General features: G+C 38.5%; 1 protein-coding gene across 4 annotated transcripts in view; it reads left to right on the top strand.

The window, feature by feature from the left end:
* The window catches only part of CABIN1 (calcineurin binding protein 1), a 280,731-nt gene that overhangs the window by 10,839 nt on the left and 256,247 nt on the right, over positions 1-13,645 (top strand). For 2 of the 4 annotated variants that reach the window (XM_019506891.1, XM_019506890.1), the window contains exons 4-10: positions 78-191; positions 359-493; positions 822-1,002; positions 4,165-4,294; positions 7,329-7,478; positions 9,354-9,637; positions 10,969-11,137. In XM_019506891.1, coding sequence (XP_019362436.1) covers positions 78-191; positions 359-493; positions 822-1,002; positions 4,165-4,294; positions 7,329-7,478; positions 9,354-9,637; positions 10,969-11,137 — 1,163 coding nt within the window. Of the gene's footprint in view, positions 1-77; positions 192-358; positions 494-821; positions 1,003-4,164; positions 4,295-7,328; positions 7,479-9,353; positions 9,647-10,968; positions 11,138-13,645 lie in introns of all 4 variants that reach the window. The other 2 variants (XM_019506887.1, XM_019506888.1) reach the window with 1 other exon arrangement.

The raw sequence follows: 13,645 nt of genomic DNA, 5'->3' as shown, positions 1-13,645 counted from the left end.
TACAATAAGCTTAAGTGATGTTAATTTTTAACAACAAAAATATGACAAAATGGGATTTGTGCTGTTCTGCCTCATAGGAAGCAGAAGCTTTTGCTTTGTATCACAAAGCTTTGGATCTTCAGAAACATGACCGATTTGAAGAGTCTGCTAAGGCTTACCATGAGCTGTTGGAAATTCGTCTTCTGCGAGAGGTCAGTGAATTATCTGGAGTCAAAGTAAAAAAGTCGCACATTTATCACACTTTGTATCACTCTAATGCATCTTGGTTTACTCAAAAATATCGTTGCTTGTCACATGTCAGGTGGTTTGCAGCAGTTCCGTGTGTCTTGGGTATATTGTTTCTGTTTATCATTTGCAGGCAGTTCTCTCTGGTGATGAGAAGGAGGGGTTAAAACACCCAGGCTTAATGTTAAAATATTCCACATATAAAAACCTAGCCCAGCTGGCAGCCCAACGGGATGACCTAGAAACAGCCATGGAGTTTTACTTGGAGGTACAGTAAAGTTGGAGTAGAATAAATATCTATTTACAGCCATTGCTCAGCTTTTATAATTTTTATGCATATTTTGTGCATTTTCTTTTTTATGGTTGTAGTTCTGATATGCATATTTTCTGTATCTTTATGTATTATATATGGTATGATTTGCTCACCACTTCAACCCTAGAGAGCAATAAATCTCTAGGGTTCCCCACTGTTATAAATCTAGACTCAGCAAAAATAATGCAGGGAAATATGCATGAATATGTACATACTATGTATACATGCAGTAATGCTGAATATTACCATGCCTATACAGTGTGATATTTGCTGTATTTTGTAGGCTGTAATGCTGGACTCCACAGATGTCAATCTGTGGTATAAAATAGGTCGTGTGGCAATAAAACTAGTCCGTCTGCCACTGGCACGTCATGCTTTTGAAGAAGGACTTCGGTGTAATCCTGATCACTGGCCTTGCTTAGATAATCTCATCACTGTCCTGTACACACTCAGTGACTACACAAGTAAGTAAAGCTAACTTTTAAATACCTTTTCTGAAAACATGCACGTAAGTGTCAGTAAAATTTAGACAAAACTAAAAAGACAAAATAAAAGCAAAGTATATCATAAACATCAAATGTATTGAAATTATACAGTGGTGTTATATGTAAGTTGATTTCATGATAAAGGATGTCAATCTGTAGCTGTTTTTAATTACAATAAAACAAAACTATCATCTGTGTAGTACTGGTTTTTACTGAGAAACATCACTGGGCTCAGTACTGTAAAACAGTTCATCTTATTTTGTCCTTAAAATGGGATTATGATACTTTAAAAGTAATGGAAAGAGAACTAATTAAAAGCTTATAATAAATGAAGTGCACAAGGGAGAAGAAGGGGAATGAACACTGTCAGACTCCTGTATCCAGCCAAGAGTGAGTTTAAATGGAGAATTTTTGGCAAAAGATGTGCTTTCTTGGTGAAAAATATTTGAGCTGCATATACAAGAGACAGCATGATAAATGACATGTGCAGCTAAAGCACTTGGTTTTATTATTTCTGAATTTTTAAGGAAAAATTTAGATCTCAAAGAGTATGGTCTGCAGTTTCCATGATGTGCTGTAACATCTCTCTGAAGTCAATAGGCTTTTGTTGATACTGTGAGGTTTTGACTCATGTCCTTACTGTAGTGTAACCTTCTTAAGTATGTTTTTATTCATTCCCAAAAAATCATTACACTTTTCAGAACAGGAAAAGGCTGCTTAGCCTTAACTTCAGAAGGTTTTGCAAGACCCATATGATTGTAGGGACACTGGAAGCTGCGGTAGATCCTTGGGAATGTAATAATTTAACTCCCAAATGAGGGCAGCTACAACAAAATTGGGAGCTAGGATTCTTCCGATACCTTCATCTCACAAGAGTGGCAGCTTTTTTCCCCCCCCCCCTTGATCCTACCTCCATTGTGGGAGGTGAGATTTCCTTGGAATCCAGTGTTTAACATAACTATGGTCTAGAGAGTAATTATTCCATTTAAGTGGGGCTAGTAGAGTGGAACTTATTTTATAGTTAAGTGAAATGAAACTTTGCTGAGAAATTTAGTGAAATGGATCAAATTGAAAGGTTTTATTTTTCTAAATGGAACTGTAGCACAACCAAATATTCCATTATGGTCTGGATAAAACAGTCTCTTGGAAAAATGTAATGCAGGAGGCTCAGAATTGTAATTCTGGGCGATTCTGAGGTATCTTGTTGGCAGAGGGAACAAGTGACATGGTGCAGCATCCAGTGTGAATGTCTTGGGACCTGTGAAAAAATCCCCACTACTTCCTTTCTCTTTTTGCGGATAGCAAAGCTTTCTTAAGAGCTGTATCTTCCTCCCATTCCTACTGCTTGGGCACATCCACATGAGACGGTTACTGTGGAGTAAACTAATTAGCTTCACAATAAACATCTTGGCATCTATACGTGCAGGGGTATTAGGGTGGAGTAAATTAATACGCTCTGCATCAGGCTAGCATTTGTAAATATAAGTACTATCCTGATGTGGAGTTTTTTACTTCGCAGCAGTGCGTGTGTAGATGCTGACCCAGCTGGCTGGGTCAAAGGAGTGCTTCAGTGTGAGGGCTGCCTGCCAGCTAGCCCCACACTGGAGCACCATTGTGCCCCAGCCAGCCCCTCTGTGTTGAAGCAACCCCAGGCTGGTAGGCTGCCCCCCTGGGTTTCCTGCCAGTCAGGGCTGCTCCAACCCTGCTCAATGTACCGTGGCCCCAGGCACGTGTAAAAGTGGCACCTGGGAGCAATAAACTCCAGTGTGATAAGCACCAGAGTTTATTGCATTGCATTAATATGCATATGTAGACATGCTCCTTAATAGGAAGAGATAGTAAGGAACAGAGTTGTGCAAAAATTCTTGCTGGTGAAGTCTTTGTTAATTTCTGCTGGAATATTCCTTAGGGATAGCATTGTAGATAGCAGTTCTCCTTGGCTGCTTTTCCCTTCAGCAGGTCACACAAACCCAAAAACATCTTGCTTCTGAAGAAAAGTTCTCTGTGGTCTTGAAAATGGGTAGCTGCAACTTTAATTCCCTTCTATGGTTTTAAGGCACAAGGCCAGGATTTCTTTCTTTCCTCTCTGCAACACGCAGCAAGAAATAATATAAATAATACATTAGTCTTAAGTTGTGAATGAAATTCTGCCTTGTTAATGATATTGTTAAATTTTGCTTAAACAGAGATTGTGAACCTGGATAAAATCATGGGACAATAAACATTTTAGTGAAGTTTTGCCAGTGAAATTTTGTTTCAATTTATACATATTTCCTGGTGGAAGGATATTTATTTTTGCCTGGAAGGGCATTTAATTCTGTAGGGGAATACCTTTTTCTTTTCTGCCCCACATTTTAAAAAAAATGGTGGTAACATTTAGAGTGGCAGTATCATCTGGAGTTGTAATCTACATCAGAGCCTCTTGTCTGAAGCTTCCGTGTAAACATCCTTTTTTACTCTCATACACGTTTGTTGTCTTTTGTTGTAATTTCAAGCTAGATGGCTCTACGCCTTGTGAGTAGTATGGTTCATAGCCTGGCATGGTTACTTATAACTGCTGTAGTATATAAATGGCTCTGGGCTCTTAAATTCAGGTTTTATCTGGTGAAAGAGAGGATATAAGTGAAGGTTAGTGAGTGGCACCTAGATAAATTATAAGGTAAGGTATAAGACCTGATACTGTAGGTATTTGACATGAAACACTCCTAATGGAATTAATGGGGTTGCACATGTGAGTAAGGAGGTCTGACCCTTACTGCACTAATAGAATTTGTAATTGGAGCAATTGATAAATGGTGTAAAAATGTTTTAAAAATTCCTTTGTAGGAGCCTGGTGTCTGAAAATTAAAACGAGTGATGCAAGATTATCACTTAGAAAAGTAGTTGTTTTGTCTTTAAAACTTAAAGTACATGGGGATATAGGGATTATGTTCAGATTGTCCTAGCAAGTTATTTTAACTATACCTGTTATGTGCTTAATTGTTCGAAGGAACAGTTGCAAGCCACTCATGTGTAGAAATGTTTCATGTCCAGTTGGACATTTTAACTGTCTTGATAGTCATGTAAACAAAGCCCAGAAGTTTTGACTTTAGAGTTCACCAAGGTGTAAAATCGGCTACTTATTTCTTTTCTCTCTCTTAGCATGCTTGTATTTTATCTGCAAAGCTTTGGAGAAAGACTGTCAATACAGCAAAGGACTGGTTCTTAAGGAGAAGATCTTTGAGGAGCAACCTTGCCTCAGGAAGGACTCCCTTAGGATGTTTCTCAAGTGGTGAATGTCATCTGTAACCGTTCTGTGGTTTATTACATTAGAAGTTTAGGCAAGCTGTGATCCAGTAGAGCCAATGAGATGCAAAACTTTTTAAGCTAGTCATTGTGTTCTTTTTTTCTAATAAAAACTGTATTGATCTCCTATACTATATGTTCCATGTATCAAGTTATTAACAAGAGAAAAAATTCAAACTTTGTTTATTGTTCCCAAATTATTTGCCTACGCAGACCTTTTGTTACTGCTAGGAGCCCCATGCTCTGCGTATTCTTTTAAAAGGCTTCCTTTTTTATATCAGAAACATTCTTAATTCTGACTTTTCCAGGGATTTATAACCTTAGACTAGACACAACTCTGCTTGAAGTCCATAGAAAAGTTACTTATGACTTTAGGAAGAACTGGATATGTTCATTAAGCTTTGTAAGCTTCTGCAGTATCGGAGATGCAGAAGTTCTGTAAAGCAAGGTTCTTTGGGTAGATGCGGTATCTTTTATTAGGCCAACTAAATAGTTGGAAAAAAGTTCTTTGCAGGCTTTCAGGCACAAGCACCCTTTTTTAGGCATTGAGAGACTCTCCTGTTGTTTTGAGTTCTCCAAGGTAGGAAAAAAAAGCTAAAAGTGTGACAAGAAGTGAACGTGTAAATAGGTGGAAGTTTGGAAGACAGTGGGTAGAGATAGGGGAGAAGGGGAAGTGGGGTGGGTGGGAGTGTGTGAAGGAATGCAAATGGTTAAGCTTCAGGCAGGTATCTGATGAATCAGATGTCAGGCAGACTGTAATGTCATAAATCCAATGTCTGTATTATATTAAGTCCATGATTTTTTGTATCCAGTACACTTGTGAAGTGAAGTTCGTAAGCGTGTTTACAAAAGGTGTTTTGTAAGTTCCCTTTAAGGATTAGAACTGAGGGAGTGATTGTCTTGTGAGAAATGGGTACCCAAAGTAATCGGATGTTTTTGTCTTTGATGAATTCTTGGTGTGTGTTCATTCTGGTACGCATAGTGTGGTGTCAGAATGAATGCACACTGAAGATCCATTAAAAAACAAAAATATCCAATTACTTGTGGGTGCATACTTCTCGCAAGACAATCACTCGTTCTCCGAGTGGAAGTGACAAAACACCTTTTTGTAGACGAGCCAAGAATTTAATTTCATAAATCTACTGGATATAAAAAAAATCATGGACTTGATATAATACAGACATTGGATTTATGACACATTACAGTCTGCCTGACATCTAATTCACCAGGTACCTGCCTGAAGCTTAACCATTTGCATTCCTTCACACATTTCCTCCACCCTCACCTCCTATTTCTACCCGTTGTCTTTCAAGCTTCCACCTATTTACATTTTTACAGACTTCTTGTCACACTTCTGGCTTCTTTTCTACCTTGGAGAACTCAGAACAACAGCAGAGTCTCTCAATGCCTAAAGAAGGGTGCTTGTACCCGAAAGGTTGCAAAAAACTTTTTTCCAACTATTTAGTTGGTCTAATAAAAGATACCACATCTACCCAAAGAACCTTGCCTGCCTATGTCCTTAGACCAACTTGGCTACAACCAACAACCCTGCAGCATGGAAGTTCTGTAAGATTATTTGAGTGTCCAGTTTATTTGTATTAACTGTGAAAATTACTTTTAAATTTCAGTTACAATTTTTATATTAACAATTTTTATTTATTATTTATATTGCAATAATGTTTAGAAGCTATAACAAAATTTGGGATCATGTTATGAAAGGTATTCTACCATGCCCCCGTCAGAGTATGCTGCACTTGAAGAAATTACAATTCTAACAGATAAGAAGCAGTCCTATAGAATTCAAGTACTTGCCGAAATCATAAGCACATATGTGGCTGAGACAGGACTTCTTAGTTAACACATCATTAAAGTCAAGAAAATCAAAATTAGGGTTTTGATTGTTTTGCTTTGTGTACCTCCCTCCCCAAAATGGCTCAGGGTAGCTTGCAGTAAAATCTTACAAAAGAAGATAAACAATGATAAAATAATTCCCCAAAGCCGACCCCAAATCTTTAACCCTATGCAGTAGACCCCTGCCCAAATGAAATAGTCTAACTTACTCCCATTGTGTCTGTGTAATACTTAATATTACTCCGTAAGTGGGAAATATAAGTAGAGTATCTTGATATTTGCATGCTACAGGGTCAAATCTAATTGGGATGAGAATCTTTGTGTTCCTATATTTCTGTGATCAGGCATTCAAATTAAATTTTGGATCTTCCTGGATTTTGTGCTCTATGTATCCTGCAAAATATGTAACAGGAAGTGCTGTGGACCCTCCAAATGGCCCCAGGAGTTTTCTTAGTTTTCTGTGGAATGTTGGGGTAGTCATTTTAAAATGTCATGGTATAGGGCATAGCAGATTGTGGAATATACAGTCTCTGAGCACGTGAAGCTAGATTTGAAAGTTAACTTTTTCTGAATATACAGAAGTCTACTTAAAGAGACAGGAGCACCTGCTTGGGAATAACAAGATGGCTCCTAAACCTGGTAGGTCTCCTTGTGATATCAGAGGAGGAACATAGCTGTTTAGTAAAGGTTGCAGTGCAGAAGAGGCTGGAGAAAAGGTAATGTTGCTTTAACGCACTTGACTTGGACTTATGACATGTGAGTGTTTTAGACCCAGACTTCTGGTTAATTATGTGGGTCCCAGGTATTTTTCAAAATTATCAAAAAATTCATTTTTGGACTTGGACTTTTCAGCAAAAGCATCAGAGGCTGAAAACTGAGTCAGTTGAAACAGAAGCTTGGAATAAGATGTTACCATAGCATTGTTGCAATAGCATTTCTTTTCCTTCTCAATTTTCGCTTTCTGAAAGAGCATAGGCTGCCTCTTACCTTCTCATTTTTAGAGTGAACAGTGGTTTCTAGTAGTGAATAATTTTACTTGTGCTTTTAGATATCTAGTTTGCTGTCTTTGGGGACCACTTTATATTAGAGAATAATCTCAGGTAAATCACTTACATTTTTTATTTTTTAAAATATCTAACTAACATCTCCCTTTCTCACATGCTTCTCAGTGACATGTCAATCCATGAAGTGAATGTGAGTGCAGCTGAAACAAGAACAATCATAGATGAAGCACTGGAGCTACGTAAGAAGAGGCAGGCTCTAATGGTGCGAGAGCGAGAACCAGATCTTAAACTTGTTCAGCCAATTCCATTTTTCACGTAGGTCCTTACTGTATGTCTGTTTGTATTATTGGATACCTGTTTACACACTGATAGCCATAATGCATTGACATCTCTTCTGCATTTTTTTTTTTCTTCAGTAATATTTTGTATATAATTTATTTTTAAAAGTTCCAGTAATCTATAAATACCCTGGCACTAGAACTGTGCGAATCTTCAGTCACTGATTCAATTCAGCCTGATTTGGCCACCGAATATCCAAATCCGAATTGAATCAGGAGACCCATTAATTTCTCCAAATTGTATTGGAAGCCTCTGCTTCAATTCAGCGAGATTTAACAATTCAGCCATAAACACAGCTTCATATGGCTTTTCTATGTACCTTGAGGTACCAGGCACAGCTTGTGAAATGCTGAGATGGTGGACGGGAGTGCGGCGGGGGGGTCCCCTGCATGCTTGACAGCGGACCTGGAAGTGGACCAGAAGTATATCCAGGTCTGCTGCAGAGTGCACAGGGGGACCCCGCCACCACTGCCACCCTCCAGCTCAGCGACTGGTGCCTCCTGGGTCCGGGGGGTGCACCTGAGGTCCCCCTGCAGCTGACTGCTGAGCCGGGACAGCAGACCTGGAAGTGGACCGGAACTATTTCCAGTCCACTTCCAGGTCTGTAGCTCAGTGCTCAGGGAACACCCCCCTCCCACCCCACAACCCCTGGCTATTGTGGGATGCTCCATCCATCCCATCATCTCAGTGTTCACAAGCTACCTGGTACCTCGAGGTACATAGAAAAATAACTTATAAAGCTATGTCTATGGTCAAATCTCTCCGAATCAGAATCGAATCTTCAGATTCAGATTTGGCTGAATCGAATCAGGACAGTGATCTGAATCGGTGAATTGAATCACTGTCTTCTGAATCAGACTGAATCTGAATCAAATACTGCCTGCTTCTCACACCCCTACCTGGCACTACTTTTTTATAGATTTAAACTGACGTGCATCAGCTTTAACCTGCTGAACTGTTGAATTGGAGCAAGTATATATTGGCAGTCAGTTTTGGAATTTTCGTGCTTTAGTTGATTTGCATGCAAATTAACTCTTCATTTTTAATTTTGGTATTTTTACCAATTGGATGATGATAACTTGTAAGACTTACTAATCTACAACAGAGTTTAGTCTGCAATCACATAGTCTAAAAAAAATTGTTAGATTCTTTCTTGTGTGTTAAACTCTTTTATTAAGGACTTTGGTGATCTTACTTAGCTAATTCTTCCACCCTTAGTTGCATCAAATAAGAGTTTGCTCTTTAAGAAGTCCCCTGGCAGAACATGCTGATTGTGAATAAGAGTAACAAAGTTTTGTCTTTCATGATTGAGTATAATAGAGGAGCTAAAAGTGGTTCAAGCTAGGTTAACTTTTATGTATTTCAAGTACAGTGATTTCCCTAGCATTTGATGTCTTTGAATTTCATTAATGCCATCTTTGAGGCATATCAAAGTCCCATTCCCCTGTTCCCACAATGACTGTGCTTGTTATGACAATGTTGATCCAGCTATTTGGTTCAGAGGTAAGTTTTTTTTCAGAAGGGAAGTGAGCTCTCTGATGACTTATTCCAGAACTGATACTCCCAGTGGTCCATGTGACAGGATACTGAAAACAGTATTCCTCAGCTTCCCCAGATGCAGAACGGATTTTTACTCTGGGAAGAATCTGTTCCTCTCAGGCTGATATATTCCCTTTTGGTAGACTTAGTAATTCTAATCCCCTTGAGCAGAATACTTTTAACATAATTACTACAGGCTGCAGTGAAAAGGTTTATAACTGTAATCTAGAAGGTTTTATGCCAAAAGCTGATACATTAATGGCTAAATTAAGTACTAATGAGGTTGTGATACTTTTGTGTTTTCACATGCAGATGGAAGTGTCTAGGAGAGAGCTTACTTGCCATGTATCACCACTTGACAACCTGTGAACCTCCTCGACCCAGCCTGGGGAAGAGAATTGACCTCTCAGAGTATCAAGACCCAATCCAGCACTTGGTTATTTCTCCTACTTCTACTCCTGTCAGTGTTATCCAGGCCAATCCTGTCAGCACTAATCCAGTGGTTACAATGACAGATCCAGTATTAACTTACATTCCAGTGACACCCCATTTTCCCAGTCACAGTCAGAATTTATTGGAATCAGTAGCTCCTGTAGGTGAGCAAGGTACTTTAGTCTAAGTTTTCAAATATGATTGTTGCCTTTAGACATTGGGGCAAGGGTGGGCAATTATTTCAGGCAGAGGGCCACTTACTGAGTTTTGACAAGCCATTAAGGGCCACATGACAGGAAGCCAGGGGGCAGATAAATATTCATTTTCTACATTTTTAGGGGCCCTGTGGGCCAGATAGAATGGCCTGCTGGGCCACATCTGGCCTGTGAGGTGCATTTTGCCCACCCCTGCATTAAGGACACTGAACTGTTGTTTTGGAAATGTTGTTTTCTAAATGGTTTCCTGCTGATTCAAAATATTTCCAGTGTATTTATAATACAAGGCAAAACAAGGGGAAAGTTCAGTGGTATAAGGCTATAATTTCAATAGAAATAGCTACTCTAGAAAATTGAAAGTTATCCAAATCATCTGCATAGCCCTGGTTAATAATTGAGACATTTATAGTCAGCAGATCTGGGCACCATCTATCCGTCATGATTGTAGTAACCATCACTGTACTATCGAATCCCTTTTTATTCCTGTCTCCTAGTGATTCATAACACATTTTCTTCATCTGTAAAATGAGGCTTATGTCTGCCTCGCAGGGATATTGGCAGGCTTAATTTGTTAAGATTAGTTATGTACCTTCTAGTCCTCAGATGGAAGAGTCTGAGAGAGAGGCAAGATATTGTTACTTTTAAAAAAGATAAGTTGAGGTTAGTTGCTTGTTTCCCTAATTCTTTGATTCAGCATATGAGTATAGGAACTTGAGAGGGTCAGGTTGGCCGATGTGTATGTTTGTAGTTAGTGTGTAGTTAACTATATGGTATATTTTTTTTATCTTAGTAGTTATAGCTCATAATGTTACCAGTATTTGGTTGATTGTCACAGGTTCTTGCAGGTATTGATAGAGGGCAGGCTTCTCTGCTTTCCTTCAGGACTACAGAAATTATGTAAGAATGAAGAGAAATTTTTCAAGTAGCTCACTTTGTTCAGGCCAATATTCTGCATCACGTTTTGTCCTGAAGAGAAATTTCCAGCTGGCCTTTTTTTCTGTCTTTGAATTAAATTACTACTGTGAATTAATATAAGAAAACAATACATGATCTTTTCTATTATTTTTATGGAAAGTCTTCCAGTATTCTAATTCCCATTTGAAATTAATACAGATAGTGCTACTTGCATTCAGTAGGAACAGAATTGTGTCTTTGGGTGTTACCAGAGAATTAAAAAAATTTAAAACATCTGCCAAGTATTGCTCCAATAATATCCAGTATTACTCATTTTGAACCATTTGACAATTCCACTTTTGAAGCTTTTTGACGTTGTTTTTTAGGTGACACATCTGCAGGTGATAAATCTAAAAAAGGGGTGAAGCGAAAGAGAATCACAGAAGATAGTGGCGAAACAGCAAAAAGGCGATCTGCTAGAGTACGAAACACCAAGTGCAAAAAGGAGGAGAAAGTTGACTTTCAAGAACTATTGGTGAAGTTCCTTCCTTCCAGGTACAGTAAATCATCACTGGCATTGTGTTACATGAGAGCTAGAGGTTAATAGGAAGAGCTAATTGGACTTTAGGTTGACCAGCTGGCATCTACCAGCCTCTTCATGGATCTAGAGCTGTGTTGCTTATTGAAAGAAATGGGACTTCAGTATTCTTTTGTAGATGTTATTAAAAGTATTATCTTTTTTTAATCCTAAACTAAAAAAGGCCAATAGAACTACCAAGTCAAAATAAAATTAAAGTAAAAGCAATAAATCAACAAGTTAGTGGAGGAATTAATTTGGCATTAAACTAGCTAAATTACCCACCATTCAAAATACAGATTTGATTGATTTTTATCAAATTCTTTATTTAGGAAATCAAACCATACAGCTGTATTTGAACTGTCTTAAAATTCACAGGGATGAATTATTTTTCATATTAGAGTATCTTACTTGTAAAATCAAATTGTCTCATATCTGGAGCATAACTTCAGAACTGTGTATAAAACTGATTTTTTTTTTTTTATATATTTCTGTTCATCTCACTTTTGTCCCACCCTTGTTACGTACAGACTTTACCAGAACAATCCTAATAAATAAAAATTTAATAACTCTTCCTTACCAGAAATTACAAATTGCAAATTCCAAATTTCTCAGGGCTTGTGAATATAAAACATGTGCTAATGAATAGTTTAATCAAGCAATGTTTGGAGAAGCTAGATTTTACTTGTGGAGCTTTCCCTAACTGGATTTTATGGATGCTTAGGGATGCTTTTGTGCATGCAGCTATGCTTTCTCTGTCTAACTATAAAAAGGCTAATACGATGGACATCTTCAGGGGCAACCAGCTAGTATTGCCAGAAGACCAAAACAGAGAAGAATATACCATTTAAGATTACAATAGAATTGGAAATTTTGGTTCTTGTAGTGTTCTGGAAAGTCAGCACCCCCAACAACATACATTGAAAGGTGGTCACCTCAGACTGGGGAGCAAACCCAGCTACATTCTGAACTACTGCTATTGCCTTGTGTTATTCCATTGCAGAGTATGTGTGTCCAGTATGGGAACAATCGGTTCATGTCAAGAAACTAGACCCAGTTCTAAAAACAGATGTCATGAATTAACAGGACATCTAAATCCAACACCAAATGATAGCTTTTACTTACTGGCTGGCATTGCAGCATCTGATATCAGAAGAAACGTAGTGAGCCAAAAAGAAAGATCACAGCAGATGGAAGATCCAAGGCATCCACCCTGTGGTCACACAAGTAGCTAAATGACTTGAAGCACAAAAGAGTTTTGTGACTAGTGTTGTACCCTTAGTCACGATGGCTGTGACTGAGGTTATAGAAGGAAAGATTCTGTGCAATCAGGTGCCCTGAAATGGACCTGGAACCCCAGGAGGAATTTCCCAGAGGGCCTGTGACAGACTGGTCAACATGGCAATGCCTGAACTGCCTGTATACTCGAACTGGAAGATCAAAAACAAGCATGATCAAATGGGGCTACTCTAATAACACAAATATATGCAAGTTTGATGAAGTGCAGATCATGAAGCACCTGCTTGTTTGCTGACTCCTTGGTGAGACCTGTATGAAGCAGGACCTTCCTGCAGCAATGAAAATCTCCATTGCTTGTGCATGATTCTGGAAAAAACATCTAGTTTATGACAAGGTCATGGGAAGAAGAAGTGTTCTGGAACTCTAAATCAAGGAACCAGAAAATGATGTTCTGCTGGCCCAATGCTTCTACCTAGTGAGCTTCCTTTCATTTGAGAAGGCTGGTTGTTGCCGATTTGACCTTTTTACAAGGTTGTCAAGCTTCAGGATTCTGCAAGGCTAGTCTTTCCTCTTCCAAACTTAAAAGGTGAGGTTCTTGGGCCTCATCTTGGAACTCAACATTGCCAATTATCTCTTGCATTGGCTCTGTCTCAAAGGTGCGTGAACATATAAGGTGCAAGACTTGCCTTGGAGACGTGCATCTTGGTCTAATTATCTTTAAATTTTTGGTCCTAGGCTAGCATCCTTTTAGGCAAATGGAAGCATAGATCCAAATAGCTTGTCTTCCAGAATCAATATGTTAATAAAAAGAAAAAAAAATTGTAAAGCTGATAATGATGAAAACCATTTCAAGGACAACATTTTAGTGTTCATAGAAATTAATTGCTTTCAGATATAATTTTTCTAGATGTTTTCTAGAAAAAAGCAGAAGCAAACCATGAATTCTTTTTGCATGTTTAAGAAATGAAAATGATGTAAACTTTTATTGCTGTATTTCTTCTGTTAAGCTATACATAACTTGGCATGTTTTACTGCCATTTTTTACTAAAATTCCTTTTTTGGAATTTCACAAATATTTATTTATTTATTTATTTTGGTCCTGTTTTCTTCCACCCCACCCTCTAGGATTTCAGTGATTTCTAGGATTTCTGCAATTATGCACGTGTCCGGGCTGGTTTGCACAGGGCTGATCCTGCCTCAGGCAGGGGTTGGACTAGATGTGACCTCTGCAGCTCCCTGCCAGCCCC

This window comes from Gavialis gangeticus, unplaced genomic scaffold, assembly GCF_001723915.1.
Source record: "Gavialis gangeticus isolate Ggan-Ray unplaced genomic scaffold, GavGan_comp1, whole genome shotgun sequence".
Classification (NCBI taxonomy): Eukaryota; Metazoa; Chordata; order Crocodylia; family Gavialidae; genus Gavialis; species Gavialis gangeticus.
The sequence above is the reverse complement of the archived record's forward strand: the minus strand, read 5'-3'. Positions and strand labels throughout refer to the sequence as shown.